At 36.2% G+C, this 27,348-nt stretch overlaps 1 protein-coding gene across 3 annotated transcripts in view; it reads left to right on the top strand.

Moving 5' to 3' along the window:
* Positions 1–27,348, top strand: part of VEGFC (vascular endothelial growth factor C) — a 173,567-nt gene that overhangs the window by 131,929 nt on the left and 14,290 nt on the right. For all 3 annotated transcript variants that reach the window (XM_074904093.1, XM_074904091.1, XM_074904092.1), the window contains exons 2-3: positions 18,549–18,762; positions 20,713–20,903. In XM_074904093.1, coding sequence (XP_074760194.1) covers positions 18,609–18,762; positions 20,713–20,903 — 345 coding nt within the window. In that variant the 5' untranslated portion in view covers positions 18,549–18,608. The remainder of the gene's footprint in view (positions 1–18,548; positions 18,763–20,712; positions 20,904–27,348) is intronic.

Raw genomic sequence — 27,348 nt, 5'->3', positions numbered from 1 at the left:
CGTCTATTTGATACTTGTTAAACCACATGTGGAATACTGTTTGGGTTGGGGGCAAAAGGAAAAAAAAAATACAAGATAGATGTTGATAAAGTTGATTGAATTTAGCAGTGGCCCATCAATATTGGCTAGAACTTGTTCCCTGTGAGAAGAGACTGGACCTAACAGTGGTCCTCCAAAACTTTTAGGTTGCTAAGAAGATGGAGCCAGGCTGTTCACTGAGGTGCCCAGGCTTAGAACAAGAGACTAATCGTAAGTTGAAACAGAAGTTTCCAAAGGGTATAAGGGGGGGGGGGGGGGGGGGGGGAAGGTTTTTTACAGGGTTAAATTAAGCATCAGAACAAGTTTCCCAGAGAGGTTGTAGATTTTTTGTATTTGGAGGTTTGATCAGGAGGTTGGACTAGATGACCACTGGAAGATCTTTCCAACCGGAACAATTCTGTCATTCTAGGAGGAATAGAAAGTAACCAGTGCCATCCAGCATTAAGTAAACAAACAAAACTAGAAAAAAAAAATCCCCAAACCTGCTTCAGTTCAGGCCTTTTTGCCCAACTCAAATAATAGTTTAGTGGCATATGCTGTATGTTTATAGTATGCAAATACAAAGTGCTTTTACAACTTACATGTTTTGTTATTGTTATCAGTTTATGCAAACTGTATTTGGTAGTGGAGGTGAGGAGGCACATGCATTCCCATTTTTAGAAACCATCAAGTTAATTCCCCGCATTCTAGTGGGGAATGTGCAGATGCTACAAAAATGTCAAAGAAAAGTCAAAACCTTGAATGTTGCTGTAAAATTGAGTTATTGTTCTTTAGTTTCCAGTTCTTGTATTTAGGTTTGAAAGGGAGACTACTATTCTACTGCCATTAATCCTTTCAGTATTGTTATAGGAGTACTGGTTTCCTTGATGATATCCAAGCGGATGAGATCAGAATATGAAACACTACTCTTAAGTCAATATTGAAGGAAAGAAGATGAAATCCCAAAGAAATAGATGTTAAAATTGAGGATGCAGGGAAGGGATGGGGAGGAATAGGAGGGGAGATTGTTTGGAAGGAGTCCCATAACACACACTCAAAAGCAATGAGAGAAACAGAATGTCAGGATTATCCAGGTTTTGTCATTTCTTTAGAAAGGAAATGTAAACCAGTGTTATTTTTTCATTTGCTGAGAATAATCTGCCTGTGTAAACTGTGTCTTTCAAGGTAAAGTAACTCCTTTGTGGGATGAAATTTTCCAGATAGCTTTCTCAGTCTGTTCTTAACAACTGTCCTTCAAATGCAGATAACTCAATATAATTAATAACTTGCACTATATTCCGTATGCTCATTTTTTATAAGCATATGCATATCAACAACAAAAAAAATGTACTCTTATAATAAATTTTACTAACTCTTGTTCTCTAAAAGAATAAAAAACTTCCCCTTATAGAGATTGCAGTTTTCAGTGTTCAGTTCAACTACTCATGTGTCAAAGGGCATCTCTTATCTAGATTTTCATTTGGAGTATTGAATTCTTAGATCATCACTATTGAATTGCTTAGACCATCACTACTGTATTGAAATAAATACAAATTGAGATTCAGGTATAAAATAGATGCAAAAATTCGATTGATTTTTCTATTTTTCTCTTTGGCTCTGTTCATTTAAAGTTTGGTCTTTAAAACTGTTGCCCACTATCAGGAGATGTTAAGTATATTTTAAAGACATTATTTTTTTTGTAACTGCATGAGTCCCAGCATCTGAACTTTTAGTATAAGCTACAAACATTGGCAATGTTGCAAAAGGTTGGCTTCTAAATCCCTTTCTTTTTGCCACTTTTTTTTCCAGAGGAACTAAATACTTTCTTGTATTTGTAAAATATGTCCTTTTGTAAGGCAGTCAGGTGCATGAATTAACAACAGCCTCTCAGGCTACATTTACCTATTTCAGCTACATTTAGGAGACATTTTTAAGGAAAATCGTATTTCCCGTTTCTTTAACTCTTCCCACACATTTAGTCCTTTACACATCAAAACTGTTTCCATGTGACCCACTAATGTATCTGAAATCATGAAAATGTGACTCACCAGTAAATGTGATAAATCTGAAATTATGAAAGAGCATATACATAACTGTATATTTGTTTGTGCCACACATACTAATGCTGGATTTGACTATACTTCATTATCTGTTTAAGATTCCTTTGAACAAATTGTAAGCACACTATTTATTTAGGATAATGCGCCGTATTTTCTGTCTTGGGTGTACACTTTCTGACATCTATTTCTAGCTAGGACAGCTCATGCTTTTTGAAGACCAGATTAAGTATAAATCCTGAGGAAATAATTTCAAATATAATGGCAAATCAACATCTTTATAATATGCTATACTTCCTGATTCAGGATTTGGTAACAAGGGTAACTTCTACCTTACTTTTGTTGGCAGAGGTAAAGCCTTTTATCAAGAATATTTATATAATTTGTTGCATGGTGCTTCTTGTTTGTTTTTCCCAGAAAATCAAGTTTGCATGTATTAATAAATAGGTATAATTCTGCCTGCTGGTGATGTTTGCCTGACATGGCTATCTCAAAAAATTGAGATGGGGCTTTAGAGTGTGTGATCTTTTATCTCGCCACTGGGCAAAGCTCTAGGAACTGAAGACTTAAAGTATTACTCTTTCCCATGTATTCCCTCTGCAGTTACTATTTGAATATTAATTTTGTAAAGGGAGAGTATCATGAAATATTGCTGTTCACATATGGAATGTCCACATGCTCTCCAAAACTATCTTCAAGTGTGTTTAGCCCAAAGAAAGATGCTGAATTTGGTAGCACTGGAGTCTGTGGGCAGGTTCGATAGGCACAAATAACATCGTTGAGCTTTAAAATCTCTCAGCACCAACTGTCTGTGTGTCATTTTGGTCTTAAAGACTGTTGAGAGGAGTTTTAGGCATCTCATGTAAGCAATACTCTGAGGCAATGTTCAATTAAGCTTAGGAAGCGAACCACATAGGGTTGCAGAGAACAGGAATCCATCCTTAAATTACAAGTATTTGTTAAAACTCTGAAAAAGGTTGAGAATGGAAAAGATATATCTAGGCATTTCAGAGGAAAGTATTTCTCTTCTGTCTGGAGGCTTCAAACTACTATGGCTTAGTGCAGGCTTTACTGAAAGAAGGTAAAAATAAGCCACACAAGAATTTCAATTCACAGAAAAGATACGGCTTAAGTTCAGTTTAATTTCAGTTTAAAAATGTGCACTTACTTGGCAGGGCTAGTTGCCTTCCAAAAATTGGATTGTCCGATTCACACTCTCCATGTGTGTGCTCTGTGTTGCTTACAGACACATTAGCAAGATAACACATCTTTCATTTAAATTACAGCTGTCTAGTCTTTGAACCCAATTGATCTGTCAGTTCTTGTTATCCAACTTCCCTTAGTTAATGTGACTGAATACCAGGATACTGAAGGCTGAAGGAGACTTAGACTTTCTCGTGCAAAGCCAGCAAGCATCTACTGATCTGTACATCACCTGGCGATTAGCTGTGCTATTGGCTGCTACTGTATGTGCCAAGGGCGACACGAGTAGGATAGTCAGACTAGTTCTTGAACCCCCAAAAGTTAACTACTGTTTCTGCATGTGGTCCAGGCCTGACAGTGCCTGTTGGCTGTAGCCTTGTAGCAGTGTCCCAAACTCGGCACTGAATTTGCATCCCTTATTTATCCATAAGTGTTAAGTGTTCTTTGGCATTTAAAGTAGATAGCCAATAAAATCTCCTGACTAGGATGTGTTTTTCAGGCATGAAAAATACAAGTTGACTGGCAGTGACTGTTTCACGCTGTATTGGAAGATAATGTAACCTTAAAAGTGGACCCCATTAAATAGTATTCTCACATAGTGATATCAGAGAAACTGCAAAACTTGAGCAGTGATTGTACATCTTCTGCTGCTTGCAACTAACTGGTGACTTTTTAACTAAATATAATATACTGTACCCAGTGTGTCACTTTAGTTAATGCTTCTGATTCTCATGTAAGGAATTAATCAACTTTACTGCTCAAAAACTTTTGTCCAAATGACAGTAAAATTATACTGAAATACATGTACACCAGAAGGTGGAAAATAACTACAGTTACATGTTTAACCATAAAAACACAGATAAGGGAATATGATATTTTTCCCCTACTCTTTTAAAAAGCTATAATTCACAGTTGTACAGAAAAGAGGCTTTGCTATTTAAAAAGTGTTAAGAGTATTGACCTCTTATAAGACAAAAATGAGTCTGTTAACTCACAGCTTCTCAGTCTCTGTCACAGTTGATGTGCTGCTCGTAAATCAGAAGTGAACAGTGAAAACTGAGGCCAACAGAAACATTTGATGTTGTCCAAAGACTAGCATAAGCAGAAGACCATTGGCCTGTGTAGAAACAAAGTCTATAGGAGAAGTTATCAGGCATAATTTTTTCAAAGCATTTAAGAATTAGAAAAATTTTGTTTTAAAATCAAGATGTTTAATGTAACAATCAAAATGTTCAGTTCTCAGCAGTGCATCTTTTTAATTGATTGAACGAATAATTAAGTTTCTTCTTGACAGTGCATTATGGAGCCCATGTATTTCTCTAACACAGATTTTATTTTTCTACATTTATATCAAAGTGTTCTGCTACAACAGTGGAGAAGGTATCACTGAGAACATTACTTTAGTATAGACAGTATGGACCTGAGATAGGATAAGAAGTGAGAGGGAGTTCAGAGGGTGTGAGACATCAAGTAACATTTTCCTGTGGTAAGACCAGTAAGTGCTCGACTTTCTACCTGGACAGTTCTGGTTGGATTATTTTTGGCATTATGCTTTAAATGTTTGCAGTAGCAGAGTCTGAGTCTATGATGTGTAAAGTCTTTCAGCATTAACACTTGTCTGTTTAATCCAGCAGAAAGTTTAGAATATTAGCTGGTCAGGGAGCTTGAGGTAGCTACATTTTCTCACAGCCCTTGTGTGGGAGGGACTGTTCAGCAAAAGCCTATTTCCTAAAAATTTGTCTGGTAAATCTTGGGAAACACAACAGAAAATTAATATGGATCAATAAAGTTATTAGACTAAACTGTAGCACTCTGAAGCTGCTTGGCTTCCCTGTGATGCAACCTGCACTAGGTTGTAAATTATATGTGTTGTCTTCTAATTTCATTGATCTGTTTTCACTTTCATGGGAGTCCATGTGCCAGACATTACTTTGTGAGGCATTAGAAGTGAATTAAGACTTTGAAAATGGTTGTGCCATATGTATCTCTTGTACATGGTATCTCTTAAGGAAGCAAAGACTATATTTAGATGATCTTTGTGGTCTGTAGTAGAGAGCAAACTCTAGCCACCAGGCCTCTTGGGTATGGGTCCAACCCTCATCGATGCTGCCCGGCGCAGGCTGACCACACGTGCTTGGCATAGCAGTTTGTATAGGTCCCCTCGGCTCCCATATGGTGCCTCTGAGGCATAATTACTTTTTTTGTTGTTTTGGAGAGTCCTTCAGTTCAGAGGGATTTTTTTTTGTTTTGTTTTTGAGTATATTTTGGTTTTTTAAATAGTCAAATGGCGTGTTTCAGCCCTCTGGAGAGGTGTTTGCAGAGCGTAATGCTGCAGGTTCCCATTGCATGCTCTGGTAAGTGGCAGAAGGGCTTTGCTGGTGCCAGACCAGCTGGGGATATGCTGGAGGTGAACTCGTTTGCACTGCTAGAAGCAAGCTCTTGAGTGAACTGTCTTGTCAGCTGTGTCTGGGTTTCCTCCTGCATTCAGTTTGGATGAGGAAGGGGCCAACTGACCTGAACTGACAACATAGAAAAACCTGTGACTTTGAGTTGTACAGCTGGTCTGATAAAAAATGATAGCATGCACCATGTCTAGATTGTAGTGTTTGCATGATGATGAAAAAATGATTTATGAACATATGTTGTGGGGTAAACTAAGGAAGGACTGCAGGTGATCTGGCGTAAACTTCTAAAAAAAATTGGATTTGAGAATTAATCACACAAACATGCTATGACAGACAAAAATGTTTAGAGAAGTCAACAAAAGCTATTATGGGCATTGGTTAAGATCATCTAAACATCACCAGACTGCTTTAATAAGGAGCTGAAATGTAACCAAGAATTTAAGAGAAAGACTTTGGGATAGGAAAAACACTGTCGTTGTGTTTTAGCAGAATGACTAATATGGTAGTTAGGTCAATAGGTTTTGAAAGCAAATTAACATGTTTAAAATGAAAAATATAGCACCAGTGGAACAAACATTGGCTGCCAGGTAACTAATTTTCAAACTCCAATAATGTTAACCACGGAAGAGCAAAAGTAAGCCACATATAACAAGAAGAAACTGCGTTTCAAGGCTTTGTAAGGGTGAAAGGCTTGAAAAACTCAACATGGTGTTTAGGGTTTGTAAATCTACAGATACTGTGACCGTAGGGACTGAAACATAGTACGCATAGTGATGTATAGATGCAATACTTAAGCTGGGAGGCAAAATCCTGTAATCCTCACTAAACAAAAATCCCATTGAAGTCTGTAGAAGATTTGGGTGAACAAGGAATGTATAACTGGGCAATTAGAGACAAACTTGCAGCCTGACCTTGACTGGGCCTTTGTGCCTGTGATTAGTTGTACCCATAGCATCTGGGCACATTTGTTTAAAGGCACAGTCAATGACATCTCAAAAGAAAAAAAAAAAAAAACAAAAACCAAACAAAACAATTATGCCATAGTGAAAGTTCTAATTGATCCAGATGAAAAATGCAAATAATTGCAGAGAGACAAATTAAGGCTATACTTTAAAAATCTGAGTCTTTTGGAACAGCAAAATTCTGCATTCTTTGTTCCTTTCCTTCTCAGGGAAAACATGAATTTAATAGATGTGGTTCTAGATTTGTCCCTAATAATATAGGGTGACAGTTATGTGACTTTTTAGAAATGTTAGACAGTAAGGGAGATTATTGTGGGGGATGTCAGAAATAACCTCCTGGTAAATTAATACAAATATATATGCCATCATCTGCCATGCATGTTTATATAGCTACATTAATAATTGCTCTCCAGATTGTTTTAAAACTATTTCAGTATGAAACAAAATGTTCTTAAAGATCATTCATTTACATTTTCCCCCCTTTTGTGATCCTAGTTCAAATAAAATTGAAAATAAACAAAACACTTTCTTTTGAAACAAAATTTAATTCAGCATAACAGAAACGTCATTCTCACTGCCCGTTACTCTAATGCGGCATGTGTTCCCTGTGTCTGAATCTACTTTGTTTGAAAAGAGCTGCTGTCTCAAAGCGTTGAGGAAATTGCAGTTCTCATTAAAAGAAATGCTAGAAACATGCGCAAAAACAGACGGAAATTGTTTCATGGTCTGGTCCTGTAAATGGTAACCTCAGTGACTACAATGGGCTCTTGATATTAACAAGTGTGTGTCCGAAATTCCGATTTCCAGTTCTGCGATCCTGCAAAGACATGTGTGTGTTTCGTAGTATACACAATAAGCTGCTGGGGAAAAAAGTCAAAGCAGTCCTTCTACTACATTAATTTTGTGTGCACGTAACCCCATCATAGTTTTATACGCAAATCATTATAAATAATCTCTACAGATTGACTTTGAGAAGTGGTTTCATATGCTTGAAAAAGCACTTCCTTAAGAGTTGCTGTAAAGCTAGAGAATTTGAAATTTCTGTTCTGCGTAAATTCTCCTGCTTTGACACTTTTTTTTCTGGTAAAATCTCAAAAAAAACCCCAACCCTCTGGAACCTTTTATTTTGAGGAAACTGACTAATATGATCTATTTTATTCAGAAAGTCTGGAGCCTTTTGATTTAATTGTTTCTTCCTTTTCTCTTCAAATCTGTCATCTGAAGATGTGTACCTTTGCTCCTGAAGAATAAAATCTCTGAAACTGAGGCTGGGTGTTAGGTTGGACTCTCCTGGTACTAACCACCTTTTATTCCTTTAATTCTTTCTTCCTTGACTTCCGTTTTCACCTCACAAACCTGATACCTGCGTTTCTTTACTTAAAATTATTCTGTTCAAGTCTCTGTGACCAGGCGAATACAAACTGCAGTGATACAAACCCATCTTTTACATAAAATAATTGTTTACTTCTAAGAGCAGATAAAAATCTTAACATGAGAAAATATTTCAGTGTAACAGTAAGGTTTAGGCATATGCTTAGTTTAATTTTAAACATCTTTCTTACATCTTTCCACAGCTTTGTAGAACTAGATCCTCTTTCCCTTTTCTTCTACTCTCTGTATGCCTCCCTTTAATATATATAATCCCTATAAATCTGTTTTGTTTTTCATTAGTTTCCGGGCCTGGATAAGAATGCAGGCAGCTCAGCAAGGTGGTATAGGACAAGTTTCAACTAATGGCAACTATCATGGATTTCAAGATGCATTATTATACCTTCAACTGGAGATTATACGTATTCTTGCAATCCAGTGGAAGTTGATAGCTCAGGGCATGCTTTGTGAATCTGCTCTTGCAAAAACTTCATTGTACAGTCAAGTCTTCTTCAGAAAGCGTTCTGATAACATACTGTGTTCAACGTTGGATTACTCTGTGTCCTGTCAGTATAAATTAGGATCTAGTTTAATACTGCTGATGTTCCCTGACCCTTTTAAAGTAACATTACAGTACACTATTCAGAATAATTTAAGCCAAAAATAATGGGCAACATGTATTTCTCCCAATTTTGTTGCATGAAAGGGAATTGTGACCAAGTCTCAATCTAGTTCTTGGATTTGCTGTTCTCAAGGATTCTTTTGCCCTTCCCTGTCTCTCATGACTTCATGACAAATCTCTTAATACCTGTCAGATTTTACATGGTACAATTAGTTTTCTCCTTCAGTGATATACAAGCATTACTTCTGTTTTTTGTGATCAAAACGCCTAGTTTTTTATTTTTTCCCTCCCCATAGCTCAGAAAGGATGTGTCAGCCCCACTACTGATCTTCTATATCATAGTTTACAATGAAGTTAGACCATCAGGGGAAGCAGAAAGGAAAAAAAGTATTATAGGTTCAATGTCCGAACAACTGTTTGTGTTTCTGTATAATTTCTCTGTAACAGATGTCAAATCATGATCCAAAGGATGTTCCACACAGAATTTAGGATGGAATAAATTTCAAATCCAGATTATCAAATTGGGCAGAAGTTGGTAGCAGGTCTTTTCCATTATGTACCTACCTCAGGCTAACAAAATTCAGATTATCTTTTTCTTTTGCCTAAAGTAGCAAAGAATTTTTGCATAAAATATTTGGGTAATAGTTTGACAACAAAAATAAAAGCTGCCTCTGGGTTTGTTTTTTTTTTTATTAATGAAATCTCACAATTTAATACCTTAGTTACCAAAGATTTAACTGTGTGGTGTGTTAGTCTGGCATGTTACTCTGAGTTACAAAATAGACTTTTTTTAATGACTTGTGTAAAATGAAGAAACGTGATGTTAAATAAAATAATCAGATAATAACGTCATTTTAATGGCATACATTTATAAACTCTAAATTTTATTAAAATGCACAGGTTTCTAAGAGCCTTTATGTGTTTCCTTTTTCATATATACAAAACTTGTTTGTAAGAATTTAAAACTAAGATTTTGCAACTGGAATTGATGTGTTATAACTTGCTCATTATTCTTTAGCTTTCTGTTTTTAGTGTATTGTGTTTATAACTGGAATATTTGTTGAAATAGGCAATGTGACAAGGTAGGTGGTCTTCTAATTAATATTTCTGTACAGATCTGTAAACTGTGCAAGGCTTGTTTAACAATACAGAAATCACGTCCTTTTAGATTAAGACATTTGTTTAGGAATAAAGTTCAACATTTTCTTTGAAATTCAATTGATCTTTTTTCATGGCCTGTGAAATTATTTATTTTAAGAACCGTTTTAAAAGTATAACTACTTCAAGAAATTTCTGTGGCCTGTTGCTAAATATTAGACCAGGGATTAATTACATTTGGTCAGGGCTTCAAATAGTGATTTTAAAAACTCAGTGAAAAGGAAAGTTACTTAATAGTGAGAGAAATTATACAACAGTGATAAGAGGTGACATCTTCCTGTAATCCTTCTGTACTCTAAATGGCCACATTGTTAAAAAATCAAGAATAAACAAGAGCATTGAATCAAAAAATATTCTCATCACAGTGAGAATGCACCATATGCTGTAGCCTATGGGTTCAGAAATGTTCTTAAGAATGTACAATTTCTCATTCCAGCTCTTAGCAAAACCTTTTTGTATGTACTGTTGACCTGTAGAATAGTAAACTTTACATTAAAACTGTACCTACTGTCTTTTTGAAGCCCATTGCTTGATACATGGTCAGAACTCTTACTTCTCACTAACTAGGGTCTAGGATGTCTTTGCATAGTGCACATACTGTGCTCAAGCACTATGTCAGAATGGGCTGTCACTCAAATTAAAATGAAGGGGTTGTCCCTTACCTGCCAGCTTAGTAAATCTCTACTTGATACTGAGAAGGTTTTTAATTCTCACTGTGTTACATCTGCTGAAGCGATGACAGATAATTGCAGTGTTAACATGTTAATAGTTTTCAACAAAAACCACCTCCAAATTTGTTTGCTTTTACTGACAAAGCTAATGGCAGTTGTTAATAAAAGTAATGATAATATTAATGAAAGCTCAGTAAAGACTGAAAATAAACAATCTCTTTTAAAGTCCTAGTAGTTTATTTCTGTGTACTGATTTTAATGAGATATGTATGACTTTTGGAAGGAAAACATGAGGTTGCAGGTATTTTAAAAAAACCTTGAATATTGAATAGCAATATCCAAACGATTAAAAGAAATTGTTTAACTGGGGTTTGTTGTTTTTTTTTTTTCTGAGAGAATAAGATCTTATAACCAGAATTTTTAGTTGGAGTTCAATTTTGAAGTACTTAAGGTTTTTTTTCCGGATTGTGTGGTTCACTTTCATCAATGTTAGTTAAAAGTTGCTTAAAAGTATTCAAAATGAACATATTGTTTTTACAACATGTCAGATCCTCTCAGAACTGCTATGTGATGTCAACCCAGATGACTTGTAGTCGGGGCACGTGCAGTTGGCACCAGAACCTTGCCAGCTGCAGTGCCTGTGTTGCAGAGGGCACTGGCGTTCTCATGGGGCTAGCTGTCTCCTTTCTGGCCGATTGCTGTTTCTGTTAGCTGCCTTGATAACCCAGCAACCATCACAATGTTGTACTTTATTTTTACTTTACCAATGGTTTTTTTTACTTACGTTTTTTACTTACAAATTCCCCTTTCTTCTCGTCACGCACAGTGATCCGTGCGTTTGTCACCGCTGATCACTGTAGCTGCAGATGACCATGAAAATAATTACACAAACCTCATCTGGTACAGATTGCACTGTCTGATGTCTATCAGATTTAATCAGTTGTAAGCTTTTCAGCAGCAATAACCCAAATACTTATTGATTCCCAATCTATTTGTAATGGTAGCTTGAAGCTTCAGTATGAGTCTTTGAATCAATTAAACAATCCAGATGCAGCTGAACTTACAACCATTTGCTGTCTCCCACAAATTTCCATGACTGCCATGCAGCCTTTGACCTTTAATTTGTGGGCTCATCTAGTGTGAGCTCCTGAATAGTGAATTGAATCTATTGATAACAGGCTTGATTTTTGTATCTTATTTTGTAATTACGACTTGGTGTATTCTTAGAAATAGTCTGCAGGAATTTATGAATGTAAGTTGAAGACTACTGCTGTGGAACAATGCAAATTTCAAAGACTGAGCTGAAGTGCATGAGAACAAAGCCTTTTCTGTTACTATAATCTAGCTGTGAAATTGCTTCAAAAAAAGTCATAGATATTCAGGGTCTGGCTAAGGTGCTACCAACTCTCAAGACAGTTTTCCATTATAGTCAGGAATGGTATTTGACACCTTTTCTTTTCCTATGTCTGTGCACACAGGTATGTGTGTCTAGATTGTATGGATTTCTCTCATGGCACTCTGGCACTACCATCTGTAATTGTATCACATACCATGTCACCTACAGCAGTGTCTTAATGGCTCAAGCTCATAAAAACCTGGGAGAACTGGCTTCTAAAGAAACCAGGCAGCAGAGCAGGGAGTTGCTCTAGAAAGCAACTACATTTTTTTTTCCTCTCTCTGTCCTAGTATCAAAAGCTCTCAGACTCATATCAATAAAGGGTATTTTCATAAGTAATTCCCACTGAATGCATGAAAGTGCTGGCATTTTATTAGGAAAGGTTGAGAACCATTCAGGAATGCAGGTACTTGAGGAATAAGCACCAGCCAAGAAGCATGTTTCACAACCTCAGCAGCAGCTAAATGTTTGACTGAAGGACCTAATGTAAATGCCTTTGTGCAAATTTATAATTTCAGATATGTTTTTCAGCATTTTCTAGGAATATTTAAATAAAATATTACTTGGAAAATGCTGACTTGCATAAAAATTGAATTTCCCTTAAAATGGAAATTTTACACTCCCTACCTCAGCTTACACACTTGTTCTCTCATGAACAGGAGAGCAATTATAAATAATACAAGCATAGCATGCTTTTCTAGCAGTTGATGCATCTTCCTCTCCAAAAACACTCTGGACTAAAGAAAACAATGTGCTGTAATATAGAGGTGAAACTTCTGTAGTCTTAAGTTTATCCTTAAGTTTATCCTTTTTCTTCCTTTCCAACAAATTCTCTTTCAAATACCTCCTCAAACTCATTTATTTTTCCTTTGCCTATCTGCTTTGTACATTCTCCCCACCTCACCCCCCCCATTTATTTGTTTTCTTTGTCTTGTAGTTAAAATATAAACAATCAACCACCAAAAATTAAATATTATCAATACAATTAACTAGTTCTCTGTAAATTACAGGTTCAAAGGTCTGTGAGAGGAGAACTGAACAAGTTCCTAGGGTTTAACAACAACCCAAAATACAGAACAAAGCACCAATCCCTCGGGTTTAACGACAATGCTCAGGGCAGCATCCAGACCCAAGTCACCTCGAGGAGTTTCCTTGGGTGGCGTCCCAGCCCAAGGGTAGAGTCCTCACCCACAGCTGCTGCTCCAGGGGACAAGCTCCCAATGGCTCCCCAGGGGACTCTATTTCTACCCAGGCCCAATCCGACCTGTAGTCAATAGTGGCTCCCACTGGCCAAAGGCCCCAACTACCGCAAAGCCCTGAGAGCAAAGGCAGCCCAGAGCTGCTACACTTCAGCAGCCAAGAAGCCCTATTTTTATTGGGTGGGAGCACCTGATGCAAATGCCAGAATGAATAAAGGTCACTTAAATCATGTTTCAGACCGTCTTACTTATTTTATACTTTCATTCTTACTTTTTATGTTTGTCTCGTGCTTTGTAAGCTCTTTGGAACAGAGACTGATTCTGATCTCTGCTGTTCTCATGATGTTTTGATTTAGTTCAAATTAACTGCAGTGGTCTTAATAGTTATTTAACTTTAGCTAAATATAATATTATTAGATTATAAATATAATATTTAGATTTAGATTATAAATATAATATTAATAGCTATTTAACACTTCTGTAAGTCATTGCGTTGTTACTATATTGACTGGTAACTTAAGAGTTTGAAACTTCAGGCAGTCATTCAATTTACTAAGTTGTCACTACAGTGACAAATTGGTGCAAATGAGACCAAAATCGGGGCTATTCTACGATTGTAGAGGTGGACAGAGAAGTTGAGTGTAATTCTTAATTATGGCTAAGATATTTAATTAGGATGTTTTCTTTTTTTTCGTGACATCAACTTCTGAAAAACTAGCACTGAAATACATGAAAATTGCAATAAAATATTATGCAAGTGAAGTGTTTATACACTTTTATTTTACAATATTTCCATTTGCTTGCACACTGTTTCAACGTTCAGATTTAACTACTTCATTTTTAATACATTTCAGTCAGTCGATAAATACAGAATATAAAGATATTAAAATGGAGGGGTTTATAGACAACATTTTCCCATTCAGAACTGTCAACAAAATCCTTGAAAATGAAATGAGCTGACAACTATATTCAGAGCAGATGCGTAAAGTACCCTTATAGCACATTGCACCATCAATTATTTGTCAAGTATGCCGCCAAATATTAAGTGTTCTGACCTTTGTTATTAATAATAGAGGTAGACACTGGGGACGTGAAAGACAAATACTGTAATGCATGGAAAATCTATTAAAGATTTGACTTTGTTAATGGATATAGAGCCTGTTTCATATCCTGCCGCTGCCCTTGCAAGCAATAATTTCATGAGAAGCTGGACATACCATGTAATGGAAAGCCACATTGTGAAAAACATACTTTGATATAATATAATTTTTCTAAGTTAAGTAAATCACAGTGAGAGACTGCTTGTCATCAGTCTTTACAGCTTTATTTAAATGTATATTTGTCTTTTCCCCTGTTCCTCACGAAATAATGTGGCAGAACTGAAATGAAGCAAACTTGTCTTTATTATATTCATTCTTGTATTTTTAAGTTGTTATTTTGCTTAATATCATCTATCATCTTGTAGAGATTGGCTGGTCAAAGATTTAATCAACAGCTTTCTCCAGAATATAGCTTCTAGCATTTTTAGGTAACAACACTGATGATATGTAAAAATGACAAAACCAGTAGAATAGCCAACCAAAAGACAAACACTTGTTAAGGGAAGTAGTGGTGTTTAAAAAAAAAAAGAAAAAAAAAAAGGTATAAAAATCAACCTCTTAACCGACTTAAAAGATCAAAGAAAATAGAAACTGTGGGACAGAAAAAACTCCTTTCTCTGCAGTCACTGATGGCACTATTTTCTGCTTCTTCCTCAATGTAGAATATAGATCCTAGAATGTCTTGCCAGTAAAATGTTAAGCAGTTGATCCAAGATTTCATGCGGCGTGCACTGCAACTGATTATATGAATATTGATCGTTTACATTTATGAAAAACCTTACTTTAGTCCTAGAAGAGTTGTAGGATTTCTTTTATCACAAGATTTGTTAACATTATACTACTTTCAGACAACAGAACAATTTTTTTTTATTTATTTTTTTTTTAACATTTGGGAATAACTAGCTTGTTGACAGTGACTGCATCTACAAACAATATTTCTGTCTGAACTTCACTAATCTAGGCTTGCATGAGATTAATGAAAAATTAGAGCTCCTCTAACTTAGTACATTTTTGCTGATGTTACTTTCTTAGTGTCTTGTCATAAATTCTAAATAGGTGTTGAAGTCTGGATTTCCACTGCAAAAACATTTTGAGGTTGGGTTGGTTTTTTTTTTTCCAGTGTCCTACACTAAAAGCCAATGCACAATTAAGAAAGAACAAAGAATTTGGTATAAAAAGTAGAGACTGAGACAGTATATTTTTGTGAAATTAACCAAATTTTGGACAAAATAAAAAATGTTGCCAGACAACCATATTTACAGAAGCAGTTGCATTCTTCTCTTAAATATTTAGAAACTCTTTTTAACAATCCTTAGTGATTTGATGCTTTTACTGTATGCAGGATACACTCTTCTAATCAACCAGAACTTAAGATTTTATTTCATGTTCATGTCACCAATAAATTTTGACTACTGTTCAAAATTAAATCACTTCATAAGCTCCTTACACATAATGTTCCTTTAAACGGTTTGACACAGATGAGAGTAATTTGCTGCAGTTAAAAAATACATAAACTTACAGTGAATATACCAGGAAGAGATCATTGATTATCTAATGATCTCTTCCAGATAGTACTGGAAACATTGAAAAAACCACTTTTTTTTTTTCTCCCCCCCCTTAACTCTGGGCACTGCATGTACTGTATTTCGTATACGTGTATGGATTTCCTTCTCCCCTTCTTGCTAAATTGTAGGAGGGGAGAGAACAAAAGCCCTCTAGTGATTAAGTTGGTTTTACACAGTGTATTTGTAAGTTTGAATTGAAGCCATCTTTACAAGCAAATGGCTTTATTAAACTAAGCACAAAATAATTCAGATACAATAATGATGATTCATTTATTTAATGTAATTTTTTAATATATAAATGTATATATAGATATATTTTATATATATAACTCCACTCCAGAAATTGTTTTCCTTTTGTTCATATTAAGTGAGCACTTCATGTTGTAGATATATGGCACTCTGGCCCATGGAATATCCAGGAAGTAATGCAGTTGAAAACAATACTTTATTAAATTCGATGCAATACTTTATTAAAACCACTAATTGCTTCATGTTTTGACTTCTATTCATACATATTTTATACATGTATACTAAATTTTCTGTCCAGCTGGAAAGACATGATTTCCTGATCAAAGAGGATTTTGTCAACACACGTTATTTTTAAGAAATATAACTTCTTGTCTGCTCCAAACCATGGCTTCTTATCAACTAAGTAACTTTGAGTTTCAGTACTTATTTTTCTGATGATCTAGGCCTGTACTTTTGAGTATCTGAAACAGCAACGGCCAACATTTTGTCTATGGTGAACTGCACAGGCTTTTAAGGGATTCATCAAAGTTTGGTGAACTGGTTGGATTCCCTTTCCATGTCACCCCCATGATCTGTTATGACCTCCTAGGATCAGCTACTAGATTACTAAACACACTTCCCATTCCTGTGCTGCTTACGTAATGGGCTGGCATGCAGCCTTGTGACAGGGTATACACTCCACCTCCATGCCGTGACCTCCCATGCCATGCACATTCCTGTCCTGTGGCAGACACACATTTACTGCGCTGGTGCAGTGACCTGCTTCCATTACTCAAGAGCACCCTCAGGAAACAGTCTGGCAGGAATGAGCCACTCAAACCCTGCTCTTTTCACCTCTCAGGAGAGATGAAAGCAAGCAGTGGCCAGATCAGTTGTTTGTTCAGCCTGGATTTTTGTCTGTCGCCCTCGGATTGAGAACCCGTGTGGCATCCTGCAAGGAGAGCAGGGATGCTGGGGAGTGAGATGCTTTGTGCGGTGAATTTAAAGGCAAGGCCCCAAGATACGGCTTGCTGGGTTGCTTGGGTCAGAGATGACCCTTCCTATGGAGGCAAGGAAAGAGATGAAGTCCTGAATGAGCATGTTTCTGAGACTGATATCTTGATTGCTGAAACCTCCCAGGACAGAGTAGTTTGTCATGACACTGTGGTTAAGGAGGCTTTAGTGAAAAATCTTTTTTTTTAACTTAATAGCATTTTGACGTATAAAATTACTTTGAAATCTCTGTTAGTTTTGGCTTCTGAATTTAACTGTATTTACAGAAATGAGTTCTGTGAATCTGTCTTACCCCAAGGCGTTTCTCCTGTATTTGACACCTGATAAGGAAGTGGATGTGACAGCACATGTACCCTTATATTTGTTTCTGACACAAGGAGCAGTTTTTATTGAGGTGGGCTGGTTCAGAACTGTTTGTTTTACGTAATGTTCAAAATCAGAATTCTTTTTTTGTTAGTAGTGGGGTTTAATAAGAAATCTTTCTGTAGTATCATGTTTCTGTTTTTAGACGTATGTTTTACACTGTTACAGCCTGGTGTTTCTTGGACAAGAGCAACAGTTTTGTAGTAAACTGTACAGTCTGAAGCCAGTTGCTAGACATTTTTAACAAAGTGTACCTCTATATTCTGTGTCTCATACTGCCATCTAAGGGCCACATACGTTGAGAAGGTGGCTAAAGGTTCTTCAATACTTTTCTTTCTTCTTATTGCCCTTCCCTTTGAGCAGTCAGCAATTCATGGAGAAGGGTAGGCAGGGAATAACAGCAGTCCTTTGATGCAATATGCTATTTCATCTGAGGATAGAGGAATCTTTCAGATAATTGAGAAATTTGAATGTAAATCTGAGTCGTAGTCTTTTAGGCAAATGCCATTGAAATGAGTTTGTGTAAAATCCAGCAAATAAGAAAGTGAGATTACAGGATTTGAGGCTACCCTTAAAACAAGTTAAGGAGTGTAGTGGTTAGAGTCCAAAAGAATTTCAGTTGAAACTCTTAGTGGTGAGGGAGTGTGCAGTTGAGATTCTTAAAGGTACCAAAGTCCTTGACTCCTACTGATTTAAGGGTTAGTGTTTTATAATAGAATTTACTTATTAAGATTTTCCCTAAAAAGGTACAAAATAACATGAATTATTTTCTTTTTTTTTCTAATTTAACTGGTTTTGCATTTCTGGGTGTTTCAATTTTCTCGGACTCAGGGAAAAGGGCAAGAATGTGGTATTTCTCTAAGAGTATGGGATGTTACATAACATGAACATCATTTATATATTTTGGGGTTTTCTTTCCAGGATAAAAATGCATTTTTTAAAAAAGATCTGCAGACTGTACTTGTATAGGCTTAATTCTGTAGCACCTTTCTCACACAGATGTTTTGAACTACAAGTATGATAAAGAACTAGCGACAGAAGCGAAACATTTCAGTATTTGTCAATATAGTACTGTTGGCATTGACTGACAAAAGCAGTTTTTATAATGAGTGCCCTTTTGAGCACTTTATTTTACAATGTATGAGTTGTTTTTCAGGCTAGTTTCCAGAAAACCTTGTGTAATAGAGAAAGTAATTAATCTTGCATGTTACTTTGACAGGCTCATGCAAGCAAAGACCTGGAAGAGCAGTTGCGGTCTGTGTCCAGTGTGGATGAACTCATGACAGTACTTTACCCAGAATACTGGAAAATGTTCAAATGTCAGTTGAGGAAAGGAGGTTGGCAACACAACAGGGAACACTCCAGCTTTGACACAAGATCAGATGATTCCCTGAAATTTGCCGCAGCACACTATAATGCAGAGATCCTGAAAAGTAAGTACAGGACACAAAACATGTTCTAACACACAATACATTAAAATCTGAAGGCTTCTCAGTTGTGTCAAAAATATTTTAAAAGCTAAATATTGTCAGTAAACCAACCTCAGGAGTTTGATTTGACGTCATGTCTATAACATAAAAATCTTTGATAGCCAACCTTCCATAAATAAATTACTTTGCAGATGTGTTTTTGGTACGTACACTGTAAGAAAGGTATAGACTGCTTTCTCAGCTCAGTAGATATAGGAAGTTAAGTGCTTGTCTTCAGGTATGAGGCATCCTGGTTTGCAGAGTCTATAACAATTTTGCAGAAAGGAAAGAGGGCGCTAATATTTGGATTCATTGAACTGTTTCTGCTTATTTTCTGCACTTACGTCATGGCTGGGAATGCTTTCTTCTCTTACACGTTTTTGCTTTAGGATGCCAAATAACCCACTTGTAGCTTTTTGCTGTTACTAGAGGGCAGTTGTCAGGATGTTATGCTCAAACTGGAAAAAAACAGCTTTCAAACAAATATGTCAATACCCCTTAGTGTTTTGGATGGCTTGGATAAAAATATATTTAAGCAAGTGTTTGCAGGCAGAGATACACAGGATTTATAGTAGGAGTATTTTTTGACATGATACTGGAAATCATGTGCCTTAATGGAGACTTTAAAGTACACATTAAGTGAAATTTCTGTTTTTGCTGAATAGCCTACCAAAAACTGGTGCCAAGAGAGGCTAATAAAGACTGTACAGCTGCAAGTCTCATGGCTGTTTAGTGTAAGATTGTATTTGGTAAAAGGCTGTATAAAACGGGGTAAAATGTTTGGCCAAATTTGCATGGATAACTGGACAGAAATATCACATTTCAGATTAAATCATATGGTGTATATAATTGCTAAGTAATTATGGTTTTCTTTTAAGTTATACTCTTGTAGTTAACAAAGTAAAATATTCAAAATAATTTCACATTAACTGCGTAGGTATCAAATTTAATGTTTCTAATATATTCACTCCAAGTGAAGTATTATGTGGGACTGGGTTAAATTACTTTGTGGAGATGTGCAGTACTACTTTAGAGTTCATTCAAGGTGAGACTCACCCCCAGCATAGGAGAAAGGACATGTACAGCTTTGGCTGATGGCCAGTAGGTCAAAGGTGATTATTGTCCTCCTTCACTCTGCTCTCGTGAGACCCCACCTGCAGTGCTGTGTCCAGCTCTGGGGCCCCCAACATAAGAAGGACATGGACCTGCTCGAGTGGGTCCAGAGGAGGCCATGAAGATGATCGGGGGCTGGAGCACCTCCCCTGTGAGGACAGGCTGAGAGAGTTGGGGTTGTTCAGCCTGGAGAAGAGAAGGCTCTGGGGAGACCTTATAGCGGCCTTCCAGTACTTAAAGGGGGCTACAGGAAAGATAACACTCTATCAGGGAGTGTAGTGATAGGACAAGTAGTAATGGTTTTAAACTGAAAGAGGGCAGATTTAGATTAGATATGAGGAAGAAATTCTTTACTGTGAGGGTGGTGAGACACTGGAATAGGTTGCACAGAGAGGTTGTGGGTGTCCCATCCCTGGAAACATTCAAGGTCAGGTTTGACAGGGATCTAGCTGAAGATGTCCCTGCAGGGGACTTGGACTAGATAACCTTTGAAGGTCCCTTCCAACCCAGACCATTCTATAGCTATGATTCTGTATCATAAGATCTGCCCAGCCTTGTTAGTTTCCCTCTTAGCTCAGCTGTGACTTCCTTCTGCTCCATGACAATTTGTCACATCCCTGTGAAGAAAAATTAGCTAGGAGCTAACACAGAGGGATGCATATTTCACTGAATAAAGGGTGTGACTCTAGCGATGTGTATTCTGGTTCTAAACTTTAAAAAAAATCCTACTAATTTACTGCAGGAGAGTATTGTTTTTAAACAGTTACTTTATAACACATGAAATTCCCTATAACTTGGCAGGTATTGATACTGAATGGAGAAAAACTCAGTGCATGCCACGTGAAGTGTGTGTGGATGTGGGAAAAGAGTTTGGAGCAACTACAAACACCTTCTTTAAACCTCCATGTGTATCCACCTACAGATGTGGAGGTTGCTGCAATAGTGAAGGACTCCAGTGTATGAATATCAGCACAAATTACATCAGCAAGACAGTAAGTTCTCACTCTTATTACAGTGCAAGTTCTTCTTGCAAATCCATTTATGATCGTGCATATTTTCAACCTTCTTACTGATACTGTGAGGAAGGAAAATAAAGAAAATCCTGTATAGATAGGAAAAACAGCTGAAGAGACTGCTGCCTGAAAGAAAGTGTTTAACACTCTTTCACCCCAGATAGATATATATATATATATAGAGAGAGAGAGAGAGAGAGAGAGATATGTAGAGAGAGAGATTTAGGGGTGAAAAAAAAATAAAAGATTTCCTGTTCTCAGTTTTGAGTTTACCCACAAAACTATATTCTATCTTCTTTTTTGTTGTTGTTTTTTGTTTTTTTGTTTTTTTTTTTTTCTGTTACCTCTACCATTTGCTTGCTGTATGAGGCAAGCACTCTCTGGAAAACTTGCCTCTAATTTTATTAGTGAACACTGGTTTAGAACATGCACAGACAGGATATATGTTGCAAATAAAGCCTTTTAGGAACTGAACTTTACTGTATTAAGAGATACTAGTATAATTTACCTATTTATTTTGTTTTAATGTATCTTCCTCAGGTGTATGTGTGGTTTTTATTCTTTAATTTCAGGGTTAGTGAATCAGGTAGGAATGTGAAAAGATGATGTATTGAGCCTGTGAGCTGCCTTTAAAGGAGAAGCATACATGTGTTATTCTATTTTAAGTAACTAAAGCAATTATCACAATTATCTTACAACATTTCCCTCAAAAATCATGTAAAAATAGACACACTTCAGAATGTTTGCTAGGGCATTTTGCTTTTATTACAGTGTTTGTTAGGGTTTTTTTGTTGGTTATAAGCTTCTTTGGTTTTTACTTTGTGTTTCTGATACCTTGAGGAAAACTAATTTTAGTGTGAATCTTGCTTTATTTTTCAACTAGATTCATCTAGTTGAAGATGCAGAACGTATTTGTAAGGAAGATACACAACTGCAGAGCCAACTATAAAATGGTTGCCCATGGAAATGTCATTCCTTTATCATGAAACTTCTTAGTGCTCTGAAGATTCTTGAGAGGGGATTAGGAAAAGGGGACGTAAAGAAAACCGGAAAAAAACCCTCATTGGTTTTTTAACACATTTTCTGTCCTCATTTCTCACCAGATCTGTCTGTCTGAAACTGTATGTTCTACTAAGAATTTTCAATCCTACTTTTAAGCTAGTAGTCGACAGCCATACAGCATGGAAATAATATAACTCAAATAGCTTAAACTGGGAAAATTACAACACTGATTTTGTTGAGGCACATAGTTATTCTCACAAACACCTGTCCTAATTCCAGTTGCTTGAAAGGTGTGAATATAATTTTCATATTATAAACCAACAAATATGACCTTTTTTTTTTTTTTTTTTGGCATGTATTTTAAAGTTTAGCTTACTGGAATAAAGGTTGATCTAGTTAACAGAGAGAGTTGTTCTATTTAGCATAGATTTCCTGGTCTTTGAGCACCATTTCAGTTTGGGGTAAATAATCCATTTCTGTTCATCTTTCTTTTCATATCTATTGAGTGAAGTAATTTTTTTTCCCTAGTAGAAAATGTTTAGTACTGAGTTTCTTTTTTGAGTTCTTGATATCATTGGTGATGATATGATACAGGAGTATTAAAAGATTTGAGAGACTCTGAGAAGGAAAATGTTAAAGGATTTATCAGAAAGAAGATAGACACAATAGCATTGTTTTGTTTTCTTACCTATTCTGTAAAAGCAAGCAATTTAATTTCTGAGTTTTCTATCTTGCTTCTGCTTTCCAGTTTTATCTGGTCCTTGACAGAATGCAGGGTTTTTTTTTAAAAAAAAAAAAAAAAAACTTAATAAAGGAAGAGAGCTATAGCTATATCTCTTCATCTGTCATCATCTCAAATCTTTTTAAAGTTATGTGACCACAGCTTACCCTATATCAGATGAGAATTAGGAAGAAAAAAGTGTTGGATTCAAGACCCTTCTGTGGAATTCAGGTACCCTACACACCTATTTTCACTACTGTTTTCCTTTTATTTCCTGAATGAAATGAGAACAAATGGTTAGTAACCAGGCATCTTCCGTTTTTTCATGAGCCTTGTAGCTTTGTTTTTGGTGCATAAACTCTGTAAGATAACTTCATACTCTTCACTCTGCAGAAAAAGTGCTTAATGGGAAATCAACTTTTCATCTGGAGGTCTTACTGTGAGGGCAAGCTCTAACATTGGTTCCAGACATTAAATTCTAAAAAAAAAGTTGATATCAGCTTTCATCAAAATTAATTCAAAAGAAAAGAGCTAAGCATAGAGATTATTTTTATAGGGAGCAAATCATTGACTGCCAGGAGAATAGACTAGGTCAGATGGTCCCAGATTGGCTTGTGGAGCACTGTGGTGGTCCAGAGAGAGGTCAATAGTTCTGTAATTTGGGCTGTGTTCCTCATTTCTATCTACTTAACTTTATTAAGAGAAAAATAGAAAAATATTCAGCTTTGCTTTTAATCCTTTTTTTTTTTTTCCCCACAAAACCCTGTTTTTGTAGTTTCTAAGGAGTGCTTATACAATCAAGACTAGAATATGAGAGAATTTCTTAATTAAGATGTGGTACAAGGTCTGTGAAAACATTTGAGGACCCCCTACGCTAACTCATAAAATGCAGTAGTTCTTTTTCTTCTCCTTTATCTGTGACACTGCAGTCACACAGCTTTGTAAGTGGTGGCTTGTCTAATAGAGGTCTGTGGGGAAGATGTTTGGTTGGTTTTGTGGTGTGGGTGTGTTGGTTTTTTTCTCTTATTAGTTATTAATCACACAACCATTCTCTGTTTCCATGACATGAGTAATTCAACAGCAGTTACAAAGATTGGAACTACCTGGTGCAGCAACAGCCTGTCCTTCAGCTTGTTTTTTTATGCCCCACCTACAGATACTTGCATATAGGTTGAGGGAAAGCAGTGAGTACATGTCAAAGAGCCATCACATTCCATTCTTCCTCTTGGCTGGCAGAATGGACAATTTTTTGGCTTCTTTCAGATCATTTGATGTAAAGGTCCTAAATCTTCCTGTTTCATGATTACAGTAATAATCCCTCAAGGGAAAACATCTTTCCAAGCAGTTTGAAATCAGATTTAGAGGAGCTTTTCTCACAGGAAACAAGTTAACAGCTTGAAATTGTTTGCCATATTTGAGATGTACATGGTGTTCCTTTACACGATTTGGAGATGCATATGTCACAAGAACTTTAAGTCATTTTGAACTTTACCATTTATGCCTTTTCCCATGCATTTTTCTATGTTGGACTGATAATTGAAATGATATAGTAGGCACTATTAATAGTGGGAGATACATCAGTATAATTTCAAAATGGTTTTTGTTAAAATTTCTGAAAAAAAAAGTGATCCAAATATAAATAATTTTTAAAATAGCTTATTTTCATTCTTTCCAGTATAGAGATGTTTAGAGTTTCGAGATCAGTCTTATATCCTTAACTTAAAAAGCTCTCTATACACACTGTTCTCTCTTACACTGGTTGTATTTGGCCGGCCTTACTGATACTTTAGGAAGTGCAGAGATCACAAGTGACGGAAACTGAGAGTCAATCAGTTTAAGGGAAACTTGCCAAAATAAACCACAATCCATCAGAAGAACGTAGTGTAGTTAATGTAAATCTGGGAAAAAAAATAATACAGAAATCCTATATTTGAAAAGTATAGAGAATAATAAGCTTCCATCATCCTGATATGAAAATAACAGTTTTAATTAATTGATATTTCAGAAGTCAGTGAGCATAATAACAATTTTTTTGTGCTGATACAATGGATATTGGCATAGATGATGATAGTGCTGAATAAATTAATTTAGCCACTGAAGCAAAGGAATACTTTGTATAGAAATCAGTGTTTTTTCTGGAAAGAATGGCATGAAGGCCTTCTAGTCTAAAGAAGGAGCAATCAATGCAGTGAATCAAAAATACATGCCTTTCTAAGGGAAATTTTTTTTACAGAAATTTTGATAGCACTTTTGGTCAAGCATTCAGAGATTCCTCTCAGTTGTTAGGGTTTTTTTCTTAATTTTTTTTTTTTTTTTTAAGGTTAAAATCGTGCTGAGCTCTAGGTTGTGGACCACACTCTGGTCCCACCCTTGTTTCTCCACTCCAGATCTATAAATAGCTAAAGGAAGAGCACTGCCAGTGTGGAAACTGAAAAGAGCCTACTGCAGGGTGGTCTGCAGGACCATGCAGCTCTGGCCTGGAAGCTCTTGCAAGGATGACTGAAGAAATAACAAAGTTGGGAAGAAGGGGGACTGGTGCACTTGTCGTCACAGTAATTGCAGGTTGCAGAGTGCCAAAGGCCAGGTCTGGTTGGGCAGAGCATTTCAGAGACACCTTTGCCTGATGTCCTCTTACTGTGCTTCTCCCCTGAGAAGTACAGTACAGAGCATATGCACTGATTTAAAAAACTGACGTGTAAAAGAATGAAAATCCAGGGAAAAAAATTTGTTTGTAGTTGCACAAAATTGTACAAGTGATCTAATTATTCATTTACCTTTGTGTTAGTTTGAAAAGTTCTTTAATTATATACCTGCTTGTACCAGGAAGCAGAAAATAAAAGCATAAGAAGCTGATATTCATGTCTGTAGGATATGCTGCCATTTAATTTAGGCTGGTGCAGTGAAATGAAGGTTAAGTATTAAGCCTAAAATACACCTTATTACAGATTGTCTAATCCAAATGTATGAAGAAAAATTACCTTCCTTCATTTCTGAAGATAAATGTTTCAGGTTTGTCTCGGTTGAAAGACATTTATAAAGTCACCTTGATAATGGTCAGAGTCAGAAAATACATATCCTTTAAAAATAATCGAAAAAAAAATGTTCTACAACCAAAACTTTTTTAAAAAAATCCATATAGTACTAATGACTGTCGTGGTTTTAGCACACAGTTTCTAATTAAGCCATCTACTGTACAAGGCTCTTGAATTTTTTCATGACAGAGAAAAATGGGGGAAACACATAGTCACACATAATCCTGTTCAATGGTAAACAACCCTAGTTTAATCAGCCTAATATTAAGATTATCCAACATACTCCATTACCAACTATCAGCCTAACTTTGCTATTCCTCAACGATAAGGATTGACATTTTCTCTGCCAGATGCCTGACTTAGCTTGATGTGTTGTTTTTACTTTTTTTTTAATTTAAAATTTCAGCAGAAGTGGTGGTTCTGCTTTTTCTTAGACCAGAATGAGAAAGAAATATATATATGGCTTTATTGTCAAAAACAGGGAATTTTTTTTTACCTGCAAAAAATTTTCCTGTTCCTTTATTTTAAGTAAAAGATATGATAGTTGTTTGTTTGTATTAGGAATGTTTTATTATCTTTGAGACAATCTGCATATGTTTAAGTGTTAAAAAAAAAGACCTAGGAGGCAAATGGAATTGTTGGGAGACTTGGATTTATTTGTAACTAGAACACTTTATAACTTGGAGCTGAACAAAAATCTGATGCAGCTTCAGATCTAGGCACCTAAATTCCATCTTCTAGGGAGACCCTGTCATTGATACACTCACCTTTATCTTGTTGAGAAGGAAGGAACCTGATGGATCCAAAAGTAGCTGGGAAGATATGTGTGTGTACCAGAATGCTAAAAATTATGCTAAGAAGCCCAGAAAGAGGGAAAGGAAATCAAGCTTCATGGACTTGCTGGAAGGGAAACTTTGGCTGGGCTGAAATGAGGAAGGGAGCTGGCATGGAGAATCACCATACTGGGTGAAGGCCTAAGGAGACAAGGGCTGAACACGGTACTGTGAAGAGAAATATTAGAAATGGTGAGAAAGACTGGAAGACCTGTCGTCTGTCTTTCTGTGACAAAACAGCCTTAGACTGGTTGAATGGCATGTGTTCTTGTTCTGGCATAAGTTCTTGTGAAATGCAATAACCATGCATGGTTTTCAACTGTTCTTCGGTTACGTGGAGCTTCCATTAGTATGTGTAATACACTGAGATTAACACTGTGTTACTGAGTTATGATATGAGCTTCTGTGGAAGAGGTTAGGACAGAGCTTTGGCTGTGATTTTTTGTGATTTAATTTTTAATTTTTCTTATTATATATAATACTCTTTAGTTATGCTATCACATACTGCTTCAGTTGACTGATTTCTTGACAATGCAGTGTTGGTAGCACAGATGTACAGGACACATGGACAAGTTAAGTCTACTTTTCTTCTTTCAACTTTTGAGTATTTGCCTCTAACTCTAGCAATACTAATTTAATGTCCTTTAATTTGCTGTTTAATGTACTGTAATTACTACATTTTTTTCTGAAAACTGTGAGCAATTAGAGTTCTCCAATTTGAAAAAAAAAAAAAGCTCTATTCCCTTCTACTCTCAGATCTCATGTTCTTCTGGGGACTGAAGCTCATTCTTTGCCATCTTCAGTCCTGAATGTCTGTCTTTAGGCATTTCCCCCTG

Source organism: Athene noctua, chromosome 4, assembly GCF_965140245.1.
Source record: "Athene noctua chromosome 4, bAthNoc1.hap1.1, whole genome shotgun sequence".
Classification (NCBI taxonomy): Eukaryota; Metazoa; Chordata; class Aves; order Strigiformes; family Strigidae; genus Athene; species Athene noctua.
Note: the sequence above shows the minus strand (reverse complement) of the source record. Positions and strands in the feature narration are given on the sequence as shown.